The 27,481-nt window shown below is 43.4% G+C and overlaps 1 protein-coding gene across 1 annotated transcript in view; it reads left to right on the forward strand.

The window, feature by feature from the left end:
• The window catches only part of ADAMTS2 (ADAM metallopeptidase with thrombospondin type 1 motif, 2), a gene marked incomplete at its 5' end in the record, with an annotated part of 111,230 nt that overhangs the window by 69,151 nt on the left and 14,598 nt on the right, over window positions 1-27,481 (forward strand). The window contains 8 exons of the mRNA XM_010143239.1: window positions 7,094-7,250; window positions 8,668-8,773; window positions 10,376-10,519; window positions 12,419-12,551; window positions 14,028-14,141; window positions 21,008-21,153; window positions 22,592-22,767; window positions 27,079-27,212. Of these exons, the coding sequence (XP_010141541.1) occupies window positions 7,094-7,250; window positions 8,668-8,773; window positions 10,376-10,519; window positions 12,419-12,551; window positions 14,028-14,141; window positions 21,008-21,153; window positions 22,592-22,767; window positions 27,079-27,212 (1,110 nt within the window). The remainder of the gene's footprint in view (window positions 1-7,093; window positions 7,251-8,667; window positions 8,774-10,375; window positions 10,520-12,418; window positions 12,552-14,027; window positions 14,142-21,007; window positions 21,154-22,591; window positions 22,768-27,078; window positions 27,213-27,481) is intronic.

Consider the following 27,481-nt stretch of genomic DNA (forward strand, 5'->3'; position numbering starts at 1 on the left):
AAAGGCTTCTCCATGGCGGTGGTGCAGCAGCTACCATGCGTTTCTCTGCATTTTCTTTACGTTGACTCCCAAAGTCACACTTTTTTGATGTGGTGGGATGCTGCAAATAAGTAATCAGAGTATGTAGGGTGCATTTTTCTTCAAATGGTAAAAAGATGAGCTGGCTCGCTTCTGCCTTTTTGACTTCAGTAGTAGGAAGTTTGGTTCCAAATTTTGGAAACTGCGGATACTTTTGAGATGAACGTAATACAATGTTTGGGCAAATGGTTTCACTTAGACCTATTTTGGTTGTCAGAGCTCTGTAATCCAGCTAGCTCTAGAATACTCAGGGGAATAAGCAAAGCAACCGCTATCACCAAGTGCAGAGGAGGTGGCAAGAGAAGAGCTGAGAATGGAGTTTAAAACTCTGACTGGTTATTATAAAATTTGTTTGGAAACATTTAAATCCTGAGCACTGCATAAGATCCTCTCATCGCCTCTTTGAGGTGGATGAATAAAGGTTATTATTCCCATTTTACAGCAAAAAAATGAAAGACATTAAGAGTTATTTTCCAAGGCCACACGGAAGGCCACTGGCAGACTGGGGATAAGACCTCATAAATTCCTGGCTCCAGCCCCACACTCTGTCCATCCACAATGGTGACTTTGTGTGCAGATGAGCTGCCCTTGCACAGCAGCAGAGAAAAGCACACACATTAGCTGGAATGGGTGTAATTAAGACAGTTATTAATGAAAAAAAAGTCAAAAGACTTTTGCAGGAACTGAAGGGGTTTCAATAAGTGCAGCCACCTGAGGTTTAAAAAGGTTTTTCCTTGGAAAATGTGAACATGGCAGTGCAGGACACTCCTGAACTGTCCTTTGGAGCAACGTGCACTGCCTGAGTCACCCGTGTTCAGACTGGAACAGGGTGGGATTGGCTGAGGGATGCTGTGTCTGCTCTGTACGCTTCTGAGATGGCAACCAGCAGGGACAGAAAACTCATGTTAGCTGTAAACCAGTGTTGGCCCTAGAACAAGTGGTTGTACTCTGACTGTGTCTTAACTTGGTCAAATTGAAAGAGGAACCTGACCACCAAGGCACATTAGGGGAGGGAAGAAAACCCAAGTGGCTTTAAGATGGAAGTTCAGGAAGAAGCTAGTATGAGGCAGATGCCTACAGTCTCGTAGGACAGGACTGTTAACTGAGGAGGGTTTTTCAGTTGTGTATGTCTATTAGCAGAGCTTCTGCTGCCTTCATTTAGCATGAGATTTTACCTTCGATCTTTTCATAAAATGGTACTCTGCCATCTGACCTTTTCACATCTAAGCTTGATGCAAGCAGAGATGTTCTCGGTTCAGCCAGGATGGAAAGCAGTGGTTTGGCTGATCCAGGTTCTGTTTCCCAGAGGGTGGCACAGGTGACTCAGCTGAGATGAAAGGACAAGCCAGGTTTATCCCTTAAAACTGGAGTTCATCCTTACCATTTTGCTGTTGACCCTAGCTGGAGGTGCTCCCCTTATCTCTGCTCATCCTAGGAATGCAAAGACTGGCTGAGAAAAGTTGTGCCCGGCAATGCAAGGAGAGTCGCTGTACAAGGAGTTGATAGCTGTACATTAGGGTCACAGAATAGCTGTGCTTGGAAAGGACCTCTGGGTATCATCTAGTCCAACCTCCCTGCTCAAAGCAAGGTCGTCTAGAGCAGGTTGCTTGGGACCTTGTCCAACTGGATTTTGAATATCTCCATGGACAGAGACTCCACAGCCTCTGTGGACAATCTTTCCCAATGTTTGGCCACTCTTACATTAAAACTACAGTAACACTCTTAACAGGTTTTTTTTTCCTTGCATCTAAATGGAATTTCTTGTATTTCATATGGTGCCCATTGCTTCTTGTCCTTTCTCTGGATACCAGTGAGAAAACTCTAGCTCAGACATCTCAAGTTCCCTCCCGATAGGTATTTATATACATTAGCAAGATCCCCTGAGCCTCGTCTTCTCCAGCCTCTCCTTGTGTTAGGAAATCACTAATATGAGTTGAGTGTTTTAGTTTTCCACTGACATTGGCAGATGCTGAAGACCTGAAACAATCATCACGAATCAGTCCTTGATCTTGCAGTATGCTGTACAACCATGTCTGAAGATGGAGTTCTTGACCCCAGCCATTGGCCATCTCCAGTAATCAATTCTGCACAGGCTGAGTTGCAAGGCCAGAACCTACATATTATATAGCATTTTAGCTGCTGTTTATATTTTCAAACTGTTTTCATACGTTTAGGGTGGTGATAAATATGAGAGGAGATACCGTCCCTCCTGTTTTTTATCTGGTTAAATTGTTGAATTGCCTTATTTATATTTTAGACTCATAGCTTATCATTTCCCAGTGGTTTTTTTGGGGACCTTGAAGAGTGTAGAGCTGGCTGATAGCACAAACAGTACTTTGTATTCCCGATCCGCTTACATTTATACAGAATTAGAGACTGAAAAACGTTTACAAACTGCTGCCATAAGAAAGCTTTACAAATCCTTTGAATACAAAAGGGCAGATTGCTAAATGAGCTATTTTTGTTAGTTCAGTTACCATGGACACTCAATAATTGTATTTATTTACTTTCTGCTTGCCTTGTTCAGGATGAGAAGAATATAAAAAGTCGAATCCAATAAACAATGAGCAGTAGAAGTGCCAAGTAGCACAATGTAAACTGTGTTTTGCAGAGACTTGACACGTTCAAGAAGGGAAAGTCCTACGTTAAATTGTTTCCCGAATCTGCGCACTGCTAAGGTGTCAGAAGTTGGACCACAGATTGAAGCCTAGCAAGTTAGATATTTCTGTTCCTTCTGGAGTTACTGTAGAGCAGCAAAGCCTTCTCTGTTGGTACTCTTGGAGCACCACCTAATGGATGAGTTAGGAAAGGTCTTTTTCCAGCAAGCTCCTGACCAGCCTGAATTTCTTAGATTCTTATCAAGTACCTGCTTGTGACAGGTACAAGACAGGGAACAAAGGCGGCTTGAAGGCCTCTAGATCTATGTAGTAACGACATTCAAGCAGTGCTTGCAACTACCATTCAAAGCAGAGCAGTAACTCTGCTGTCTTCTGTTTTTGTTTCGTTTTTTCTGTTGCTTCCATCAAAGAAGGGAGGGAGTAGAGAAGAAATGAAACAGAATCAAAACAGAAGGAAAATGAAAGGCATTCATAGATGCTGAGTTTCCCAGAGCAAGGATATCAGATGATTCTCTAGGGCAGACTGTTCTCGTAACCCTCTGTGGTATATCCTTGTACAGGGGATGTTCTCCCAGCTGAGGCCTTTCCACTTCTTGGCCAACATCTCCATCTGTTTCCATCAGCAGGTCTCTGAAATGCCCAGATTTTTTGCTTTTCTTGCTGTGAAAAGGACAGTTTCTCTTTCCATTGGCAGTTTTCCTGCTGATCAGCTGAGTAATGCTCTCCGCAGGCCTGCTGTCCTGTTTGGAAAGAGATCCTTCCCAGCCAGGTCTGAGCTCCCAGCCAGCTGCAGGACCTGCATGTTCCTGGCAGGGTGGACCCTTTGCTGGCCAATGGTAACACCTACACCTCTTCTCCACATGCAGCCTGCTAGCCCCCAAATTCCTCTGAGGTGTGACAAAGAGGGATTTACCTTTACTTACAGCCCTTATTCCTGTACACAGTTCATCTCTTTTCCTCTGTCTCCTTTGGCTTCATCCATTTGAGAAGGGGCTGGGCTTTTCTGAGTCTGATGAAAGCTGCCTGTTGACTTCCAACAGAAAATATTATCCACTGTCAACTGATACCTCTATCAGAGTAAAGTTTTGGACAACATCCTTCCAAAACATGTTACAGCTGCCTTGTCTCGTAACAAGCTGTGCCTGGTCCCGTGATTTCCCAAGCTCCGTTCTTGCAGGACAGCAGCACTTATCTGTAAAGACAAGGCAGCTGTAAAAGTGAATAAAAATGCAATATAAAGATGTGTCTGGCTCAGGAAATCACTCATCCAAAGATCACAGAAGCCTTGGAGGTTATTTGAAGGGAAATACTACACTACACTTGCACTCCCCTAGTTCCCTTCCCTGGGCATCCCTTTGCCTACTCTCAGGAGAGGACCGTGGCTTACGTGGCTGTTTGAGCCAGTGCAATCACATAGCACAGGGATGCTGACTCAGACCCCCCCGGTGGTTCCCCGGCCATACGGTATTCAGTGTTAGTACTGTTGGAGCCTTTCTGATTTGGAAGTCCTTGACAAATCTGAAAAGTGGGAATTTGGGTTTAAATTTGCTAGAAAACAAGTGGGTTTCTCCTTTCAGGCTGCTGCATTACAGTGAAGAAAGACAAGGGATTAGTGGCCAGATTATTTGGGTGTTCGATGGAGTTTGAGTGCTCAGCAGATAGACTTTTCCTCTTACTCTTTGGAAGTCCTCCTTACTGACCCAGGACCTCGACTTGCTATTTTTATCTGTAGCACATGGACATTTATAATAACTGACTTCCTACTGGATGTCTCATTTCCCAACTTAAAGAGCAGCAAGGCTCAATTTTGCATGTGCTGCATTTCTGGTGTTAAAACTGTGCCATTGGCAAAGAAACTGGGCCATCAGCTGAAATGTGTTTTATAGGCTTTTGTGTTCTTAGTTTCCCCTCTTCTGCCAAAGGGATTTTCTTCATTTTCCCCATTGTGTTGGATGCAACATACCTGACAATGCTCCACATTAACCAGTTTGTCCTCCTTTCATTAGCTTGAAGACAAGCTATAAAATGACTGGTTTGATGAACCACCATTGAGATGCTCTTGGACTGAACCAATGGTTTTACTCTCAGAGCGGACTTAAGTGTACAGTGAAAACGGTTGTCAGCTCCTGCCAGATGCCACCACAGTGCCTGAACCGTGGGAGCTGCTGGGTACGCTGCAGCGGACTGAGCTGGTCTCTGGCAGACTCAACATCCATCAGAAAAGTGCTGCAAGCTGCTGCGTTAGTTCAGAGGCGACTCTTCTGCTTTTGTGGTTCGGTTTACTGGGCAGGGAAGAGGTGGCATGTAACAGTGGTGATTTGGAAGTTACTGGCGTTTTTCTATTCTGTGCTTGTTTGCTGATCAAGCAGAGATGTCTTTGCAAATATTTGGATACCCTTAAACAAAGCACATGTTGATAGTGTGTATTTTTTGTTTGTTTTCTGATCAATGCGTCTTATGTGATGATTCTCATTTGGTAGAACATATAGGAGGAGGTCATTATGAGACAAAGAACTATTAGCAGACGATACACAACTTGGGATTTCTCCATTTTACAGCATTCTTTGCTTTTTGAATCTTGCAGTAAGATTTCTCACTGAGCATCTTGAAGGGATTGATTTCTTTCGTGAAGCTTTGGAGAAATGAGAAGGTGGGGATGATGTAGATAGGTTTTTTGGTTTTTTGTTTGGTTGGTTTTGTTTTACCACTGATGGATGTTATTAATGACATCAAAAATGGTCAAACTGTGTTTAACAGAACAGGATTTTTGCTTGAAGAGCCAGGATTTTACTCTGTAATAGTAACTCAAAGTTTGTGTAAGTCTGTTCTTATAAATACACAAAGATGTAATAAAGGCACCACAACTGTCCCACCGTTTAAATACTGTTATTAGTTAAATTTCCAAGGGAATTATGGCTGGAAGCAGTATGATCCAGCATGGGATTACATTACAACTTTTTCATTCCGCAGTGGTATCAGAATCCAAACTGTGCCTCTATTAGGTTTATTAATTTGTTTTTCTGAACATTTGCAGAATTGTAACATCCCAGTTTTGCCAAAATCAGACCTCAGTTTGGCAGACTTTTTTTCTGTTAATTCCAGTTGTTCTTCCACAACCTTTTGAGGATTTTCTTTTTCATGTAGTCGATGCACTGTGCACTCCATCATGTGCTCAATTAGAGGACACAGGAAACACATCTGTATTTAAACATGAACTATATCTACTTCTCTCTTATTTTTGGCCCAGGTTAGGTTTGATCTACGTTAAGTATTTTGGAATGACAAATGTTTACAGTACAGTACAGTATCTAAATCATAGTGGTTTGTGTTATGGTAATAGTGTGGTTATGCAAATGAGAAGTCAAGGTTCACATACGTAGTTCTTCCAGATCCTGGAAGGCCTGGAATGGGTCAATTAGTCATATATTTTTATAGCATCCCACGTACATGAAGCTTTCTTAAGCCTTAGCATCGTACGGTATAGATGAATTAGCTGGCAATTCTTAAGATAGTACTGTTTCAAAAAAAGGCAAATGTTGTGGTTGGATTTAAAAATACCTTCCCCTTTCTCGTTCAAGAGAATTGTCCTTTGCACCGCACCTAACACATGTTAGCTCCTTTAAGTTGGGTAAGCTGTGTTGGTGCACCACCCCTGTGACATGTGGTTTATAAAGAGAACAGCGTACCACAGTGGGAAGTTACATGTGCTGCCTTCGGAGTGATCTTCAGATATGGAATGGCATAAAGAAAATGCACCTCTAAAGACACCCATTGGGAAAGCCCATGTCTGAAAGCACTGATTCAAGTACAGCTGGAAAAAGTACACTTAGTTTTTACACTTACAGACCATCCAGTAGTGTTCACAGGTCTGACAGAACAGCCCTAATAGCTCAGTTTCATGAGAAAAGCCACTGATGAAGCAGGGCTGGGTGCTGGCACCTGGTGTGATTTGCTTCCCTTGGCCGTTGGGTATTACCCTTCCCCACACTGGGTTAGTCTTTGCTGGCCAAGAGCTGCTGCAGTTACAACAGGGGCATGAGCTCCCTCAGAAACTGCGTATCCAGACTGGAAGCAATGGTGCAAGCTGATGTCAGGGTGGCACAGAATTAATAACATGCAGTGCACAAAACGGTATCAGTATTGTCATTAAAATAACCATCTTTTTATTTTCCTTCTATTATATGCTTTTATTTTTTCTCTTGCTGTATCTTAGACCTCTTCAAATGTGAAAATTGCATTTAATCTAACCATAAACTTTAGCTATTTTCTGACCTTCTTGATCCAGTAAAATTTGTTTTTGAAGCGTAATTATTCAGTCAAGTGCCTGAACAAGTTGGGAAATTGCCCAAGCTTTTAATAAATGACTTTTGGTGTCTTCTTTCCCTGCACATACGCAGTCTATGAGTCTGATAGAGATTGGGAACCCTTCACAAAGTCTGGAGAACGTGTGTCGTTGGGCCTACTTGCAACAGAAACCTGACACCGACCATGCAGAATATCATGACCATGCTATCTTTCTCACAAGGCAGGATTTTGGACCATCCGGCATGCAAGGTAAGATGTATATCAGGTTTTGTTTTCACAGAATCATAGAATCATTGAATGGTTTGGGTTGGAAGGGACCTTCAAAGGTCATCTAGTCCAACCCCACCTGCAATGAGCAGGGGCATCTTCAATTAGAGCAGATTGCTCAGAGTCCCGTCCAACGCGACCTGGAATGTTTCGAGAGATGGAGCTTCTCCCACCTCTCTGGGCAACCTCTGCCAGTGTTTCACCACCCTCATTGTAAAAAATTTCTTCTTTACATTTAGTCTAAATCTCCCCTCCTTTAGTTTAAAACCATCATCCCTTGTCCTGTTGCAGCAGGCCTTGCTAAAAAGTCTGTCCCCATCTTTCTTCTAAGCCCACTTTAAGTGCTGAAAGGGTGCACTAAGGTCTCTCCGGAGCCTTCTCTTCTCCAGGCTGAACACCCCCAACTCTCACAGCCTGTCCTCATAGCAGAGGGGTTCCAGCCCTCAGATCATTTATGTTGCCTCCTCTGGACACGCTTGAGCAGGTCCATGTCCTTCTTGTGCTGAGGACTCCAGAGATGGACCCCGCACTGCAGGTGAGGTCTCACCAGAGTGAAGTGGAGTGGCAGGATCATCTCACTGGCCACGATACTTTGCATTTGTGTTTATCACTTAGCAAGGTTAGTCGTGCAAAATTTAATTGTCTATCTTTCGCTTAGTTTTGGTCAATGTTTTCTTTCCCCAAGAGCTCTGTGTAGGGTCATTTTCAACTGGGACTGCTTCACTTGATATTTTACCCTTTCTTGCTGGTGCCAAGAAAATGGAATAGATATATAAACAGTCTTGAAAATGTCTAAAGATTAAGGAATAGATTTTGTATTTTAAAAGTCTCCAAAGCTCTTGCCCTGTTCCAGCAGGATTTCCAAGAAATATTGTTACAAGGAGGTCTGGAAGAGCAGGGCCAAGTGTTGTCCACTTTTTCCTTTTTTCAGAGCTCTGTCTCCTATGAGGTCAGGTTTGTTCACTGGAGGGGATGAATCTCAGAGCTTTCCTGTTCTCTCTGGGCTGCCCATATTTGTCAGCACAAGGCTGGGGCTTTGCTCGTGTGCTCCCTGAGGTGTGGAGCTGCACTGAGCAACTCGTGAGCTGTAGCACAGCAGCACGTGGCGTCCTTTTCCGTGTTGCCTCTTGCATTTAGAGAAGGCAATTGCAGGGTGGTCCTAGAGGTGACATTTTTCTTGGTGAGCCAGGAATACATTCTAATTTGTTCAGCAGCCTGATTTTATCTGTTTTGTAGATGAGGGAGCACATCATTAAATGTTTGGGGGCAGAAGTCTCTTAAGAGGACCGCTTAAACTACCTCAGTGTCACAACAGAAGACCGTTGTTTGTCCTAGAGCTTCTTACCACATTGCCTTTCCATACTTGTTTGTTTTCTGGAACACTTGGTATTTCTCACAGGCTATGCTCCGGTCACTGGAATGTGTCATCCTGTTCGAAGCTGCACTCTCAACCATGAAGATGGTTTTTCATCTGCATTTGTGGTAGCTCATGAAACTGGACATGTGTGAGTAGAACTGTGTCCTACCTTGAATTGTCCTTTGGTACTGACAAATACTGATGGCACTGGAAAGATGCAATTTATATCGAGAAAAAATATTCAGGTTTAGCTCTGGCTTCAGGTCTCAGCTCTCTCAAAGCTTTCTTTATGATCTTAAGCTTTGTAATTTGGTATTTTCAAGTGGAAAAAGTAACTAATCCCAAAATATCTTCCAGGACTCCTGTGAGAGTAGATTGAATGATGTATTATAGTCTCCTGGGGGACATGTAAAGTACTTACAATGATGAAATATGAATTCATTGAGTCAGTGGAATGCGTGATCCTTGAAAACGATCCATAGTAAATAAGCACGTCATCTGTTTATGTTACTACTGGTAGAGGATACAATGCTCTATAGAAATGAGGTTACAACTGCTCTCTCTATTTCATATAAAAACTGCAATCTTTTGCTGATTGATGTGATTAGAACCGATGACTGGGCAGCAGTTGTCAGAGCTTTGGTTTCTCCCAGAGCATTTTAACTTCCCTGTCTGCAGAGAACACCCACTGATTTCCCTTTTACTTTTTGGTAACAACAGTTCCCAAAAGGCTTTTTATGAACAGTTTCAATCTCTTTTGTTTTCCATAAGAAAGCCTGCAGACTCTTTTCTCTGTGTTGTATCAGAATTATGAAGGACATAAATGAAAAATTTCCAGAGTTTATTGACAACACTGTAAACATATCTTAATTAGACGGGGACATAGAAGTGATACCCAGATGGTATTTGATTCCAGAATTTTTGAATTAGGATTAGAAAGAATACGCAGTGAGCTTTAAAAGAGAAACCACCGAAGAATGTTTGTAATCCCTCAGATCACGTTCAGCCCCAATCTGTTGATTTGGTTTAAATTATGGGCAGATATGTTACTGCTCATAAAAAATTTCCTGACAAAGAAAAGGTGAAAACATATTCATAATAGAGCCTAAAAGAAATTTTAAAATATCCGCAACTTGGGGTAATTTTTCAGAAAGAACCCAATGCTTTCCAGGCTGTTTCATGCTTAAACAATGTGGGATCGCTACTGGGCAATGGCAGCACCTAGTCTGAACAAGCTCTCAGTGCGACATCTTGGTTTTTTTCTTTTTTCCATGCAAAGGACTTGTCTTCAATTGCAAATTACCTTAAATTAATCTAAGGCGTGATTTTTTTAAAAGTTAGATAACCCCTGAATAGCTCCAGGTTGGAGTTTGAACACATTTCCGTCAATACTCTTGAAGGGTGGACTAGATCCTTAATCCAGAAGTGGATTCAATGAGCCATAGTAAGTCACAAGTGAGGACTGAAGTCCAAAGAAGGCAGTTTTAGCTATTTTGAGAGTGGATTAAGCTAATCACATGAAAGTGCTCTCAAGGGTCAGTGCTTCTATGTGGGAGCTACTACCGACTAGCTCTTTAGCTTCAGTCTCGCCCTGTCTTATTTCTCATGACTTTGCTCATGTGGACAAGGGTCATGGGACTTAAGAACCTTATCGCAATCAACGGCTGGTGTCATTTGGGATGTGGAAGCGCTTGGGTGCTCAGAGTTCACCTGCGATGTAACTGTGCTGGCTCTCTCCTGTGCGGAGCAGTTTAGGCATGGAGCACGATGGCCAAGGGAACAGATGTGGGGACGAAGTCCGCCTGGGGAGCATCATGGCTCCCCTTGTGCAAGCCGCATTTCACCGCTTCCATTGGTCTCGCTGCAGCCAGCAAGAGCTGAATCGGTATCTCCAGTGAGTAGCTGTTAAGTATCCTCTCACCTTTGGTTAGAAAGCATGTAAGAACAATTCTACATCTAGCATTTGTGCTAGATGCATTAATTACTCAAATGGGGTTGAATGGAACAAACAAAGAATCCCCCCCATCCTATTGGGAATACGATGCTTTCCCATCAATTGCAAATAATAATCCAAGTTCTCAATGAGCTTGATTTCAGTCCATGTTAAATTGTAATTTCATTTACAGCTATTAATTTTCTGGACATGGAGATACATATATGCTGTTCTCTCAGGGGTTCTGAGAAGACACTACTACGAATCTCACTGCTAACTTTCCTTCCACCCTAATGTAACCTGTGGCTGGAGGAGTGTCTATGCTACCCAGCATAGACGTGAGGTCTATGTTACAGATACCAAATTGGACCTCAAGTACCATTTGTTGCTTATGATACCCGTCAATGATAAGATGGTGCTGCCTAAAGAGGAAGTTCTGCCCTTTAAGTGCTCAGGGCTTTTCTTGGCTTTAATAGATAACTAAAGAATGAACATGGTTCTAGATGTAATTCTTCAGTTGTTACTCCAAGTGTCTTAACTGCAAAGCTATTTAAACAGACTCCTCCATGCCCTTTGCCTTCCCTTTGAACCTGACACGCGGGGCACTAGACCTGCACTGCAGTTTCCTGACAGACTCTGGTGTTTATGATCATGTTTTTCCTCCTTATAGAAAAAAAAACTTCCCCTTGTTGTTTTGTGTACAGAAAAATACGGGGAAACTACTAGGCTACGTAACAACACTGAAAATCAGTAGGAAAAAATGCAACAAAATGCATGAAGTAAATGTGAGTCAGTCTTTTTGTCAGTATTTCTATTGTCTTAGTTATCTTAGGTATGGCAATGAGGAATGAAAATATTGTGAGAGAAGTGTGATTGTTTCAATTAACAAGATCCTTTAGAGCTTTAACCATTAAATAAAATCATCTGGCCTAGAGGGCTGCTTTACATTTTTTTATATACAGCTATTTTTAAGTATCTTATAACAAAGCAGAACGATGGTTTGCTTTGAAGTAACCTCAAAATTCTGCTTTCATCTATTGGTGTCTTCAAGGCAACCTGAATGATTGCCAGAAGAAACTCATGTATGGTGTCCTCATGGCTGTTAAATAACTCAGAGACATTTCAGAAATACTGTCGACCACGTTGGTCTGGTGAATTAACTCATGATTATCCCACGTTAACCGTTCAGTGATACGACCACCAGTCCTCTGTCCCCCACAGCACTTCGATCTGATCCTAGTACATTACAGGCTGTCCTCATTATTTAGGAGAGGAGAAACTCCCACATTCATCATGCAGAAAGGAAACTTGGTACAAACAGTGGATGGAGCTGAGAGCTATCAGGAGAAACAGAGAGAGGGAACAAATTTGAGTGTTTAATGCCATCAGTGTTTGTAAATGAGTCGCTGCTGCTCAGCAAGCCCACAGGAAAACTGCAGCTTAGTGGTGATCTGGGATGGTTACTTTGGCCTCTGCTTCTAAAACTGCACTGGAAAGACAGTTGCAGGCAGGAAGAAATTCCACAAATGGAAAATTAATTAAACTTTCTTTTCTTCTTGGTCTCATGTGGTTTCTTCCTTTGATTCCTTTCACATCAGGAGCCTGGAGACTGATAGGAATTTACCTGCAAGCTAAATGGAAATTACAATGGAAGGGCTTCAGAAAAAAAATAGAATCCATTAAAGGTGGATACAACACAATCAAGTGAATGTCAGGGTGATAACGATATTAGCTGTTCTTCAAGACCAGTGTCTGAGAAATCGTAGGCTCTGTTTTGTTTGGAACAAAAAGGCAATGAAACCACAAACACAGTGCACGTCTCACAGCCCCATCTGTTACTGTAATTTTTGCCTGTTGCAGTTCCTATGATTGTCTGCGAGATGATCCCTTCGAACACGACTGGCCTTCCCTCCCACAGCTGCCAGGGATTCACTACTCCATGAATGAGCAGTGCCGGTTTGACTTTGGTTTGGGCTACATGATGTGCACAGCTGTGAGTACTAAAGTTTGGCTTCTGCCGTTTCTCATCCAGGAGTGTTTTAAATGTCTCTGAAATGTCCTTACGAGGGACTGAAATAAAGCCCACAAGGAAAGATGTTGGGCCCACTTAGCTGTAAGCAAAGAATAACACCTGAATGTTGACAAATATGTTAAGTATCTCTGCCCCTTTTTTTAAGCTGGAGTTACAGAAATAATCATTCTGTAGTTTCATAAATAGCTGTAGCCTTCGAGCAAACAAGCTTGCTACATTATTGAGCCTTCTGTTGCTGGCAGCTAGTTATTTTGCTACAAAACTCCCCCCAGATGTGAAGGAGATGGGTTTGGTGGCACATCTTGTAGTGCTAACACGGGGCAGTATGCTTTTATCATCCAGTTTTACAGAAGCGTGATGCATTTTGATGCTTCGCATGAGAAAATAAGTGTGACTGTGGGTAGAGCTACTTGCAAGGACACTTGATGACATGGTTGGCTCTCTTGTATCAGGAAAACAAGAGACAAAGTCTAAATTAAAGCAAGGCAAAATTAGTGCAGTTCTCACTGGATTTGCCTCAGAAAGCAGAGTCTTCTGCGGCAGGGCTGTGCCCCCCACCCCAGCTCCTCAAGTAGGACAAACTATTAAATGAAAAGAGATGTTTTCAGCTGGTGTGGCAGCTGCTAACGTACATTTCTACTTTCATTCCCATCTGCAGGAATACGTGTGCCGAGCACTGTCTCTAGATAATGGATGAGAAATATCAGCTGTAGCATTGTGTCTTGACACAATTCCCAATTGCCTTGGAAGAATATCCCAGCCAAAAAGTGTCTTTTCTTTCACAGAGCCATTCTCCTGAGCCTGGGAGACAGAGGCTTTCTATTCTTTGTTCAGAACAGCCAAAAGCGTGTTCAGACACCATACTTTAGTGTATTGTGTTGTGGGTGGTTCTCATCCCCTCCTATACAAGCTCTTGCATTTTAGGTACAATGCCAATGTATTCATTGGATCAGGGTCCTGAGCTCAAATTTTCATCCTCCTAAGAAGGTGATTGCACAGCTGAGCTACAGGCTGAGCAGCTCATTTCCTTCTCCCAGGAGTACTCAAGAGTTTTTTGTTTTGTTTGCCAAATGAAGCAGCACCATTTGGAGAAGCCATAAGAAAAAATAGCGTGTGTCTTACTGTCTGGGGGAACTGGTTTCCCCCTTGCCCAGTCTGCCTTTGGTCACTAGTCTGAAACTAATTTTGCTTGACTTCATTCCATCCAATGCAGGATGGAATCCAGTCTCACTCTGGTCACTGCTGATCTTGCTTTGAAAGCTCAGATACTCTCAGTCCACAGACACCGCAGTGTTCCCCAGGAATCAGTGACACCAACTGGCATTTTACAACTAGGAAAGGAAAAACCCCTCCGTGCTGCAGCTTCTGTTGTAGTTTCCATGGGAGCTCTCTCAAAGCATTGTCCACTCTGATTTTTTTTGTGTGTGTGTGTTTCAGTTCCGCACGTTTGATCCCTGCAAGCAGCTGTGGTGTAGCCACCCCGAGAACCCCTACTTCTGCAAAACAAAGAAAGGGCCTCCGCTGGACGGGACCATGTGTGCACCAGGAAAGGTGAGAGCAGGTCTGCCTGTACCTCCATGCCTACATGTGTTCGTGTGAGTTTGTCTGTATGGGCAGGTCCGCCTTAAAATCAAAGGCAACAAGAGACAAACCTCGCCTGAGGACCTGTAGTCCACTCAGATGTAGGACAAACTCATGAGTGCAAGTAACGCTGTTGAGCAGCATGAGGGGAGAAGACAGGGCCAGGTCTGGTGTGTCCGCACGGCAGCTCTTGGACCATCTCACCCCATCTTCAGCCAAATCATGGAACTACCTGCAGGTTCCTCTGTGCTTCTTGGCAAGTCTTTGCAGCAGAGCCAAAAGGGAAATTTCCACTTGCCTGTGACTTCTGTGAGGTCGGGGGAGCTGTGGCTGTATCAGTGATGCTGACTGGCCTCAGCAGTGCTGGGGGAGCAGAGAGCAGTGAGGTCCTGGAGATGACAGCCAAGCTAAGGCCACTGTGGCTGCCCCAAGGGAAAGGATGGATGTGGGAGTTGAGTGCCAGCTAGAGAGAGTCAACGTGACAGCAGAGAGAGACAGTGGAAGAGAAGGGCAGATTTGTGGAGGTGGATTTGCTGGCTTGATGAGAGTCAAGGGAGACGTGAGGCACTGTGGAAGGAAGGTGCAAAGTGGCAAGGGCTCAGAGAGCTCTGACCCCCGAGCCACCATGCTGGACCTGCTCCAGGACTCAGTTATCCTTCTGAGGAGGTCACGCTGTGCTCATAGTGCGTCTGAACTCCAAGTCCTTTGAAGTCTGCTTAAATAGTCTGGCTTCCCTGGGCTTTGGAGGCAGTGACTGAGAGGGAGAGGAAGATGTTGCTACTTGGAAAGATGTTTTGTAAAACCAAATGGATACCATAATTTATGCGATAAATGAACTGTATTAGCAGCTGCTGTTATGGTTTTATTTTTATGAAAATGGAATGTAATGCTAAATTAATTCCCTAGCAGGTCTTGCTCTATATAAACTACTCCCTTCTGGTTTTCTCTTCTTTAGTTTATTCCTGTTATAACAGCTTTGTTTCCTGTTTTAAAAAAAATACATGTTTTTAAATTACTACACAAAGTAGGAGTTGTTTCTTTGGATTCACTTTTCTATATCTTGATTTTTGCGTTAAAAATATTCATGAAACCCTCAGGAAAAAAGTAGTTTTATTCCATTGTGTTGCATCACCCTCTTCCTCAAGCCATTCATTCATGTTAGTATTTGAACAGAAATGAGAAGAAAAAAAAGAACTTGTAACCACACAGTTAAGGATCTGTCAGTGCTTCCATTATAAACAGTTTGTCAGGATATTGTGCAACTCAGCTGTAAAAATTTTCTCTGGACTGGAACTTGGGATCCAAGGCTTCAGCAAACTGTGCAGGCAGCCAGGCTTTTTAGTTCAGTGGAGATGCAGGAGAGTATGTGCACATTCTGAAGTTTCCGTAGATGATAGGACTATGACTGGTTTATTCCCGGAGGAGCTGTCCCAGTTTTTTGATAAATAAGCTTAATGCAACAACCTTCCAGGAGAACCTGAGAAAATGATATAAAATGAAAACCATTTTGTTAGATAAGGCTCAGCAGTCTGAGCTAAACATTTTTTTTTTTAATAGTGTGAGTTATGAAGGTTATACGACTGACTTTGTGTGTCTGAGCTCAGCGTTTGACCAATGCGTGTGTTAGTTGTTGGTGTTTTTAATACAGGCATATCAGATCAGTCCTTTTCCATCTGTTCCTTTCCTTTTCATCCCTGCCTTTGATTTGGCCTTCCCCTGTTCACTCTCTTCACGGGTTTGGACAACAGCAGAGACTCTCACCTGAAAGGACAGGGACTGAGACACATATGCCGCCTGGAGCTGGGACTCGGTTGCAGTGCAGCAGCCTCCTTTAAGATACGTCTCCCATGATACCTCATCAGCACATGAGGAAGAGAAGAATAATTTCAAACTTGATCCACTGTTTTCTTTGGAACAACACCAGAAAAGAAAAAACCAGAAACATAAACAATTAAAGATGTTGATTCAAAAAGATCTGTTTGTTTCCCACTTGAGAGACTTGCAGTTTTCATGATTTCATTCCGCTAATTCCCAGGGCCTATTTTAAGCTCAAACCAATCACAACACTGCTGATGTGTCAAAGAAACATCCTGGCTTTGCAGCAGCTGAGGGGACCGAATGCCAGAAATGAAAGCGATGTTCGGGAGACTGACACAGCGTATGGTGCGTAGCTGTTCTCACCTCAGCCTGGTGTTCAGATAACTGATAACCGGCCTCTTCGCTTTCCCAAACTTAGCAGATGCTATTGAGGAGAACCCAGGCCAGCTGCCTCCTTGCTAACTGACGATCAAGGGGCAGAAACGCCTGTGGAGACACGAGGGCTGGAGCACGTTTTCAGCAAGCACGCTGGTGAGGGCTGTGTCTCTGCACGCCCAGGCTGTGTCTTCACCCTAGGCACTGACCCTTAGACATGGAAGGAGGGTGAGGGATTCTGGTGCTGTCTATATGTACACATACATATAGCTGTGTATTTAAGTAAATATATGTAAATGTATGTAAGCTCTTCTGCCGTGTGGTTGGTGGAAATACATTGCCAAAAGAGTGAGGTTCTGCTATTTCCAAAACTTCTTTTCCTGAGTCTACTTATGCAACTGGAGACACTGAACAACCGTTAACTGGCAGCAAACTAATAATCTGCTGAGTTTAGGGATAGAAAAATAGACAATTCTCTTGAAATTTCCTAGCCAGAGAAGAAAACTAGTATTTTGATAGAATCCTAAAGAAAATTTTGTATTGCTCCTGGCCTGCTTTTTTAAAAACTGGATTGAGTTTTCAATAGCAAGAGGGAAGATTCTGTCAATTTTGTGAAGCTTCAATGATGCAGCAACTTGCAATTACTTTTGGGTCTGAACGGTCACGTTAACTTCCATGAAGAAACTCCAGTGTGTGAAGTTAAGCACGTGGAGGGTCATAGTCTTAATATGAAGTCAAAGACATGCCATAAATTGCTGTAGGAAACCGTGCAGGTGAAGCATAACAGCATAGCGTTCTGTGGGTTGAAAGAAAAGGAATGCTTTCAGCTGATGATTTATTTACTTGTATACAAGCCTGTCAGCTCCACCATTAGCCTCAGGCTTCTGAAGCCAGGCACCTTCAGAAGTATATCACTGGTTTTTGTTGTTCCATTTTTTTAAACTATCGCTCTTCTGGGGTGACATTTCTACTGGCTGAAGCAGCTAACTGCTCTCCACAGGATAGAAATAAAACCCAAAGTCATTCATGCAAGGAGATCGCAATGCTCGAGTCCATCTGCTTGCTGCAGTGACTAGCGCTAAGGTTTGCACCACCCAAACCTCCTCCGTTTCTTTTCCTGGAGAGAGGTAAGAGCCTGATACCAGCCCTGGCCAGTTGAGCTGATGTTGCTCTTGGATTTGATTTACGTACTGAGGATCCAGCACAAAGCTAGCAGGTCTTCTCTTTGCTTGCACCACGCTCATGAGATGATCTGAGTCAAACTTGGAACGATTTTTTAGTTTGTCAGGAAAGGAAGGGAATGATTAAATATTGAAATAAATAGATATTATTGAGAAGAAAAATGGACAGAGAAAAAAGGTTTCTGAAAACACTAATGTGTACTCAAAGCAATCCAGATAATTTCCCACTGAGAAAGCTGACCTCAGCTTCTCTCGGAGACAGGAGACAGATGGGTAAGTGTATGCTGTGTTAGTCACCACAGAAACAGTGAGACTACGAGATTCTCCACGGAAGAAACTTTTACTGGCTCAGGGTAGACTTCAGTGTTCAAGCTTTCAGTTTATCCCTCGCAACTAATTATTCTCAAACAGATGGAGCAGAGCGGGTGAGTCTGTGCATAAATACGAATGAATAAGTAACCGTCTCCTGATACGACCTCGGGAGAGCAAGGAGAGCTGAGGGCCACCAGCTGTGATATATTACAAGGGTTACCCGGGGTGTCAAGCGAGGAGAGAGGAGAGTTGCCAGTTGCTGCCCAATATGAAATAGGTAGATACTCGCAGAAGATCTGCGAGTCTTTTCTTGAAAAATTAACTTGCAGATGTGTTAAACCCACAGGAACACACTGGCTCTTTTTTTGGCATCCACCACAGTTGTTTCAAAGAACTGCTGAAAACAGCAGTGGAATGTTTTACTGAAGAGATTTAAGCTTCCTCTCCTGGAAATTGCACTTGTTTTGGACTGTCCTGTTTGCCAGAAAAATAGGCGAGACTGCAAGAAGTCATCCTGTCTTCTACTAATAAAACAATATGCATTTACCCATGTTTTTCTTTCTCATTTTAAAAAATACATTGCTGTAATATGCTTCAGTCTTTAAATTAAACCCTGTTTATGAAGGGAATAGTAGTTGAAATTGGCTCTTTTCCACCTCGTTATGCAGTTAATGAGGTAGCAATGGGAAGGGTTGGCTCTGGCTTCCTTTGTTGCACTGGAGGCTGCTCCATCTCTGGTTCTACCTTCTCACGCGTTTTCTCTCACAGATCTGCACAGAGTAAGACTCGGTTGTGAATCATTTTGTTTTATGTAGGCTCCTTTCTTTTAATCCACAAACAAAAAGGCAGAGCTGGAGATGACTCATTTTACACAAATGGTTGTCTCCTAATAGCTCTGCCTCAGCTTCCCAACAACAGGCGTGTGACCAGCTTCTCCAGTAAAAATTGGTGCCGCTCTTTCTTTACACAACAAAGTCAATAACACTTTTCCACGTTTGCTTTTCCTGTTCAGAGACCTGTCACAGTGTCAAATTAGGTGGTTTATTAGTGGTTGTTGCAAACCCACATCCCCCTGTTCCTGGCTAAAAAGAGACTAGAAAACACAACATCACATGTTTCCTCCATGGAGTCCAAGCACTGGATCATCATGATCCTACACTGTGTGGCCCTTGAAACGGATTTGGTGGTTGCTGTGGGACTTACACCTGAAGGATGCAGAACCCTGATAAAAGAATGCTTAAGCTAGAACAGATCAGGAGCTGTCACATCTCATCTGCTTCCAAGACCAGCTGAAATTTGTATTGACAAGCTGATGCATTGCCAGCTTCCCCTGCATCTCTGGAAGGTCCCGTTGCTGCACAGGGCCTGACGACTCAAACCGTTCCTTCAAACAAACCTCTCTAAAGCCAGAAGTAAACAGTCTCTGAAGGGTACAGCTCTGAGCTTCAAAACCAAAGCAAGCAAAGGACATATTAGCATTTTGCATTTCTTTCATGCTTTGCTGAATTATCTCTTGTTCTGTCAAACAGCTAAGAGAAATCTGCCTGTTACAGCTCTGGAGCAGGACTGGGATAATTGGCTTTATGGTAATTCATCTATTTCATAGGTTTTGACTATTTGAAGTTATGAGAAAGAACAAATAGTTGAAACCTAATTTCTACTCTCTTTTCTGCTCCTTGTCCAACCAAATGAGCACCAGAATAAATTACGTGACTAAAGAGCCAGTTGTTGAGCAGATTAGTGAATCAGTAAACTGTGTCTTGTCACCATTTTAATAATGATTCTCTCTTTAAATTCAGCATTATTAATGATTATCCATCACTTTTAAATTTATCTTCCAGATCACTAATCGCTCTGTGCTTAAGGACGCTCTCCTGTTATATATCTTCTGATTTTGTTTTTGCTGGCAGGATGCATTTAGCCATATGCTCGGCTTGTGCCGCCTGCCAAATTCCTGCATTCCAGGGCTTGTTAAGCTGTGTAAAATGTTGTTGTTGACTTGGAAGTCAAGGAAAGTGAGTGAGTGATTGCACTTGTTGTTACGGCCATCTGTGCGCCTGAGCCAGGGCTCTTACCCCGACAGTAACCGTTAACGCAGACAAACTGCCACAGCCTAATGCGAAGTCATTCGTTGGGCTGGAAATATTTTTCCAGCACCCGCACTTCATCAGTAGACTTTTATGAAGGCAGAAATAGTACTGGAAAGAGCCAGAATCTGTGATCCTTGAGACGAATTCATCCTGACTTCAGCTCAGAAAAAATTCCGTGATTAGGAACTGAAGAAATGGGTGGAAAGGCATTGGTGGGTTTCTTTAACCAGAGGAGACAGTGAAGAGTATCAGCACTGAAGCTGTGAAGGCTCTTAAAGAAACTTGTAAACACCTTTAGGGGATGGGGAATGTTTGGGGAATGTTGCAAATTCTGTGTTTCAACCTCTGTAGAATGACTGTATTAAATTCAGGTAGAAGAAAAGAGACAGCTTAGCAGGGCCTGATGTATTGTGCAGGCGTGGGACTGTCCAGCGCGGCTCCGCAACGAATACTTCCAGGTAGTTTGGCGAGGTTTGCTCTGAGATCTCCAGGGAGACCGCAAGAGTTCTTTATTTAATAGCACTGATGTCTAAAATGTGAGCTGGCTTTAATTTCACACCTCTTCGCTGATCCCGTTTGTTGCAGGAATACATACGCTGAGGTATTTGCTGCTGGAAGGGGGGTGCTGCGGCGGGAGCTCTCGCCGTCGCTGCCCGAGGTGGCTGCGTGCAGTGGCGGGGGCAGAACTTTACCTCTGAGCTTTGGGATTCTGCCACTTCCCTTCGATGAATCTGCACTGGTTGTGTTGAAATCACTGCTGCAAATGCGTGGCGAGGGAATGCAATGCTGAGAGCAGCCTAACGAACTTGGTAGCCTTGAATCCTGCAACATACGTGTGCGTGCTTAATGTGAGGAAGTTTACAAAACCTGCATGACTTTGGGATCGTGGGCATGGTCTGACAGTGAGTCTCCCCACTTTCTGCTGGAGAGGTGAAGGAAAATCGACAATTTGTGCCTGAAGTGAAATGTGTTGTACCACAGCTTCTCGTATGATGTTATTTAAGCATCATATGCATTTTGTGAGGCATGATGAGTTTTGACATCTCATTTTCTCTTCTAGCATTGCTTTAAAGGTCACTGCATCTGGCTAACACCAGACATCCTGAAGCAGGATGGACACTGGGGGGCATGGAGTAAGTTCGGCTCTTGTTCTCGCACCTGCGGCACCGGGGTGAAGTACAGGACACGGCAGTGTGACAACCCGCAGTACGTATACGTACACCCGTCTGTTTTCCTGGTGTGGAGTGGATGAATGGCGAGAATCCTTGCTAAGCTACTGGTGCCGAAGTGCAGTAAAGGGTGTTGAGTGGTGCTTGTTAAATCTGACCTATAGTATATGTCATCAGAAATTCTACTTTTGGCCCTTAGCAAGTCATGACTCATCTTTATTCCTTGGTTTATCCACCCATTAAGCTGGTTATACAGTTACAAGGATCTTGAAAATGCTATTACACTATTGTGTACAGCATAAATAAAAGTTTAAGGCCCTATATATGTCTTGGTTTAATATGTGAGTATGAAATAATGGCAATGATTTCCTGGATTTTTTTTTTTTAAAAATACGTATCCCTTTTTAAAAATTTTGTTTAATCCACCTTTTTAGAGTATTTCTACAAGAAGGTCTTAAAATATTTTCAAGCCATTTTCATTCCAAGTTGGAACATATCTCCAGAGATCAGAACCTTCCCCAAAGTTAATTTTAGTAATACTGAATTGTTTCACTTCAATAACTTATACATGGCTCCTCTAGATAATGTAGAATGACTTCATGTCAGTAACACTGGAAGTATAATATGTTTAATATGGATTGGGATGTGCAAATGATATGAAATGTGTAATTATTGCTTATTGCAATATCACAAAATGTCAAGATCCTAACAACAAGAACTGAAAAATTGGTCTGTATTAACTGATTTTAGCAGACAGAATATTCTTAACATTGACTTTCTCAGTTTGTGCTGACTGAACTTGATTAGTTAAAAGTCATCTTGTCATTGAGTAAAAAAAAAAAAAAGTCAAGTTTTATGAAGCAGCAGTTTTCTGATGGAAATTGTTCTGTTAAGTAGAAGTTTTCCAGTTCTCGTTTCAGCCTTTACTAGGCTGGCAACATGAAAATGACCTTTATAATTGTGGGCACGGGTTTGGTTGTAAAATCTATTTTCATGTAGGAAAAGCCTAATGTACTACTGAAAATGTTTTCTGTGTTCCCAGAAGAGGGTGCAAATCCAGCTCTAACTCCTGGGCTCGGTGTGGCCGGGTCCGATGGTGATCTGGTGCACGCCTGCCTGGGGGATGCAGCACGGAGCTGGCTCGGTGTCTGGATTTGCTGCTGATTTCGGGGGAGAACACAATGAGTCGCTTTGCTTGCTTGTGCTTTTCTTCCCTGGAACACACCAAGAAAATGGCTTTTCTTGTCTTTATCAAGTGGTTTGAGGCTCCACTTGCAGAAATTCCTTTTTTAGGATGAAATAGTGACAGTAGGTTTTAAAGTGAAATATGTTTTTTCCATATCAGAAGCACATCACTGTCTTCATCAAGTGCCTGCTGACCTGACAGGGAATTAAATTGCTCCTCAAAGGATTTGATAGATGCTTGATTTGTGTGTTAATGGCAAAGCTAACCGTGGGTTTCTCCTCCCCCGCAGTCCCGCCAACGGAGGCCGCACGTGTGTCGGGCCAAGCTACGAGTTCCAGCTCTGCAACACTCAGGACTGTCCTAAGGACTTTGAGGATTTCAGAGAGGAGCAGTGCCGGCAGTGGGATCCTTACTTTGAGTACCAGAACACCAAACACCACTGGCTGCCCTATGAGCACGTTGACGGTAAGCGGCCACTTTTTCCTACAAAGAGTAAAATCACTTGTGAATGCAAGAGAAAATTATATAAGGAGGGGTAAAACTTCTTCTAGTGAAATCATGCCTCACAAATCTGTTAGAAGTTTTTAGAGGGATCACTGAGTATCTGTGTATCCAATATTGGATCCGAGTGATCCAATTCATATGTACTTGGATTTTCAAAAGCTCTGGACCCTGTTCCCCAATAACTGCTCTTGAAGGGAGTTAAAAGCGGATGGTCTTACATGGGGGAGCGTGTCCTACAGGGATGGGTGCTGGGAGCAGGGGTGCTGCTGAGCGCCCACGGCAGCGAGCAGGGAAAGGGAGTGAGCGAGGTGACAAAATCTGCTCAGTGGATTCAAAATTACTCAGGCTAATTAAAATAAGAAGGCCCACACTGAGAGCTGCAGAAGGACCTTGGGACCCTGAATGTGTAAAATGAGTTTGGCATTGCTAAATGCCAGTAACGGGTACGGGGATGAAAAATGGTGCATGGACGCATATGGGTCTGTACACAAGGTGGGCTCTGAAGGGAAAGGTGGGGGAGTTAGGGATAGCTTTAGGGAAACAGCCCTGCAGTGACTGTCGAGACGGGGGAAGAACACTGCTCTGCCTCTGTGTACCCACATGTTGTGTCAGCATCTTTAATACCTGACCAGCGTAGCTTGGGCTGTGTCCATCTTGCTGCTGCCCCGTTGGTAAAAACCTGCAGCTGAACTAGGAAAGGCCTGAATAAAGCAAATGCAAGCAATGGCTTCTGAACGAGGAGAGTTTAGATGAAGGAGGACTTTTCACCTTGAAAAAGGGATGATTTAGATTAAAAAGATAGGATTACAGAATTGTGAGCGGCATGAAGAGACTGAACATGGAATGATTATTCTGTTTCTCATAACACAAGCCTGGGAACATCAAATAAAATTATCAGGTGGCAGATTTAAAACAAATAAGAGGAAGTACTTTCCCACACAGCATGTAATTAAACTGGAATTCTTTGCCACAGGAAGCTGTAGATGCCAGAAAGTTTTAAAAATTATTTAGGGAAATTCTTGGAAGTTCTAAAATCCATTAAGAGCTATTAAGCACCAAGTTCCAGCCATGCCTTAGAAAATCCCCAAGCTGCAGTTTACAAGGAACTCGGAGAATATTCCGAGAAAAGTATTGGTTTGTTCTTGCATCTTCCTGCAAACACTGCTGGCACTGTCGGAGGCGGGTGTTGGGTTGGATGGGTGCTGGGTCTGAACCAACATGGTCTGTCTGATGTTCTGGCATCTTGTCAGAGATGCCTCTTAGGACAAAAATGTTCATTTTCCTGTTAACGCCTCTGCTTAGCTGTCAATGGAAGTGCAGCTGGTTGATCTGGGCCATGAAGGCTGTTGCCGTGCTATTGGCATATCATGTCGAAAACATGCCAAGAAGAGGTTTTGCCAAAGAAAAAGGCGTAGGGCGATGATTCTCGGCGTGTTTGATGAGCAGCGTGGGCTGCTTGCTATTTTTTAAACCTGGTCACTTCATTTGAACGACGAGTCTTTCAGGGCAGAGTTGGCCTGGCAAGGTGCAGGTACCAGGCACCCATCTCTGGGAGGGGAAGGGTCACTCTGGGTGAATACTTTGGCATTCCAGTGCGAGGATGCTCTGACAGAAGTTAATAGCAAATTCCTTATAATTAATTTGCCAGACTTTCTTCCCAAACAGTTCTCAAGGTTCCCTCATTCTTTTAATGCTGTCCTGTGCGGTCTGGGATTTTCAGAGGTGCAGACACAGCCTCACAGCTTAATTTCATGACAGAGCTTTGCTGGCACAGGGAGGAGAGCCGAACACTGTGGCTCGCTGGACTTTTGCTTCTGCTTTAGCCTTTGAAGCAGTCTGCTGCAAAGGCCACGGAGACTAATCAGATGTTTTTCTGTGAAATTCAATGGCTTCTGGGTCAGAAACCATCTCGCTGATGTCTGAGCACTGATCACTGGGCACCGCTGGTTCCCTGTAGAACTGTGATATAACCACAGCCACCTTTAGAGTTACATTTACTGGTCAGGTCTGTGTTAGAGGGAACAGCTTTTGTGTGAAAACAAGGCCAGAGGGTGGCTTGTTCTCAAACTCTAACGCATTTAAAACTCCTTTTTGTAAAGATAGCGTGTATCAATGACATACTTTGTGCAGATAATGCAGTCGTGGCTCAAAAGCATCATAAATTCTAGCACTTCAGAGGCAGCTCAGCTGGATGTGTCTGACACATTGTGTGTGTGATGGGGACAGGGAGGAGCATCTCATCCTGCAGCCAGAGAAAAGTTGCCAAGCTGGGGTGCACCTCAGTGTGTGCTTGATCACCCCAGTGTCACGTCATGCCATGGCCTGTCTCCTGCTCGAAGCCCCCTGAGCACCCCATCTCCCAGCTCACATACCCCTGTGCTGAGCATCGGCTGGGGCAATGTGAAGTGACATTGGCTCTTGGCTGCCAGCCGCGGTTAAATGAGAAGGGGGCACCTGGGGAGCAGGGACCGGACAGGCATGATCATGGCCATGCTCCTGCACCCCTACTATGCGCAACGGCAGTGAATAGAAAGAAGATAATTCTTTGCAATTAGCAGGGTCCAATTTAACGACACTTGCACGTTTACCATTCCCATAGAGCAATGGGAAGAGACCCCGCTCTAAAATAAAGTCCTTGCTGGAAGACAGACAGACCTTCTGATATTTCCATTTAACCGTGTGCGGTGAACACGTGGTGTGTGTGGAGTGGGTACAAATACAGGGGGTGTGTGTGTACATCTTTGTCCTGTGTGCAGTTTAATGTTTCTAATATACACAAATACATTATGTTTGTGATGATCAAGATCGTAATAGACCCCTGTTAAGAAAAGTAAAGTAGTTTTAATAGCCTAGACCTTACATTTTTAGCCTGAACAGCAGCATTCTGTGTCGTTCAGGAGCAGTAACAAAGGTCTCTGACGTACCAATGCCCAGTGGCCACGAGGACACTGGCAACAATAACAAGGACTTTTAGAAAGAGGGCAGAGGCCATGGAACTGTGCAGGGGAAGAACGCAAAGGGCCTGTGAAGATTTATTTTAAGTGAACTGCAATAATGGAAGGGTCGTTATTGTTTTAAATGATAGGAAACGCGTCCCAACTTTTAATCACATTAAAATAGCAGAGTCTTGACTTGTTTCATCTGACAGAAAGACCAGCTGCTCTTCACTGCCAAAGAAATCATAGTGTATCCCATTATGGCTCTGGGGACAGCAAAAGATAGGGGTAAAATGAAATACACTGGTGGAATACAATGTTATTCAGCCATTGACCAGACATTTCAGCTTTATTTTTTCACCTGAGCTCTTTGGAACAGATTAGGAGAAAGAGGTACACTTGTCTGGGTGCTTGTGCATGTGTTAGCAGTAATAAAGGGGTTTTTTCAGAATATCATTGACATCTCATCTTGTTTAAAGATTTAAACTATTATAAATACAAGTACGACAATGAGGGAGAATTAACGTCATGTTTAGGAGGAAACAGTACGGTCCAGCTGTCTCTGAAGACATTTTGGATGCCAAGTTCACTCAGTGTCATACAGCTGCTTTTAATGGCAAATGACTTCTGCTTTTTTCAGCTTTAAGTGCAGGGCAGGAGAAACTGATGCAGAACCCACACCTCTCACAGACTGCGGCAGCCTCTGCCAAACTGCATCATCTGACAGAGGATTGAACAGAGCCTCCCCCATCAAAGTAAATGATCTGTTATTTTTAAGACTGTCTCCTAACGATGACACGTGGATGCTTTATGATTCCGCAGGCGCCAGCCTCTGCCAAACTGCATCATCTGACAGAGGATTGAACAGAGCCTCCCCCATCAAAGTAAATGATCTGTTATTTTTAAGACTGTCTCCTAACGATGACACGTGGATGCTTTATGATTCCGCAGTTTCCAAATGATCGCATCGCCTTTGAAGGGGGATAAGCACCGATGATTTGTGGGGTACTGAATTGCGTTCGGTGATGTATGGAAGGAAACTGCATCATCTGACAGAGGATTGAACAGAGCCTCCCCCATCAAAGTAAATGATCTGTTATTTTTAAGACTGTCTCCTAACGATGACACGTGGATGCTTTATGATTCCGCAGTTTCCAAATGATCGCATCGCCTTTGAAGGGGGATAAGCACCGATGATTTGTGGGGTACTGAATTGCGTTCGGTGATGTATGGAAGGAAGAAGAGAGAGCCAACGCTATTGAAAGTGCCGTTCACAAAGTCAGCAACTCAACTGTTAGAGCTGAACACACGTGATTTGGGTCGTTTTATTTTCCAGCTAAGGAAAGGTGCCACCTGTATTGCGAATCAAAGGAAACCGGGGATGTGGTGTATATGAAAAGGATGGTACACGACGGGACCCGCTGCTCCTACAAAGACGCTTACAGCATCTGCGTGCGGGGGGACTGCTTGGTAAGCGTTGCTGGCTTGTCCCAGAGCTTGGTATTTTGAAGACATTAAGATGGTAGCCCGAGTGTTCCTCTCCCAGAATGACTGTTTAAGTACAATAACACTTTGGGCAAGGAGGAGATTTCATTAGGATTATTGTCACAATATTATGTGTGATATTCTCAGTTGCCATCACGTAGCATGTGACTCAATTCCAACCTACACAAGTAATATTTAATGCGGTGTTTTAAGAGGAACTATTACAATTAGCTTGCAGCGAAAGCTGATTTTCC

This window comes from Buceros rhinoceros, unplaced genomic scaffold (assembly GCF_000710305.1).
Source record: "Buceros rhinoceros silvestris isolate BGI_N320 unplaced genomic scaffold, ASM71030v1 scaffold11059, whole genome shotgun sequence".
Lineage (NCBI taxonomy): Eukaryota > Metazoa > Chordata > Aves > Bucerotiformes > Bucerotidae > Buceros > Buceros rhinoceros.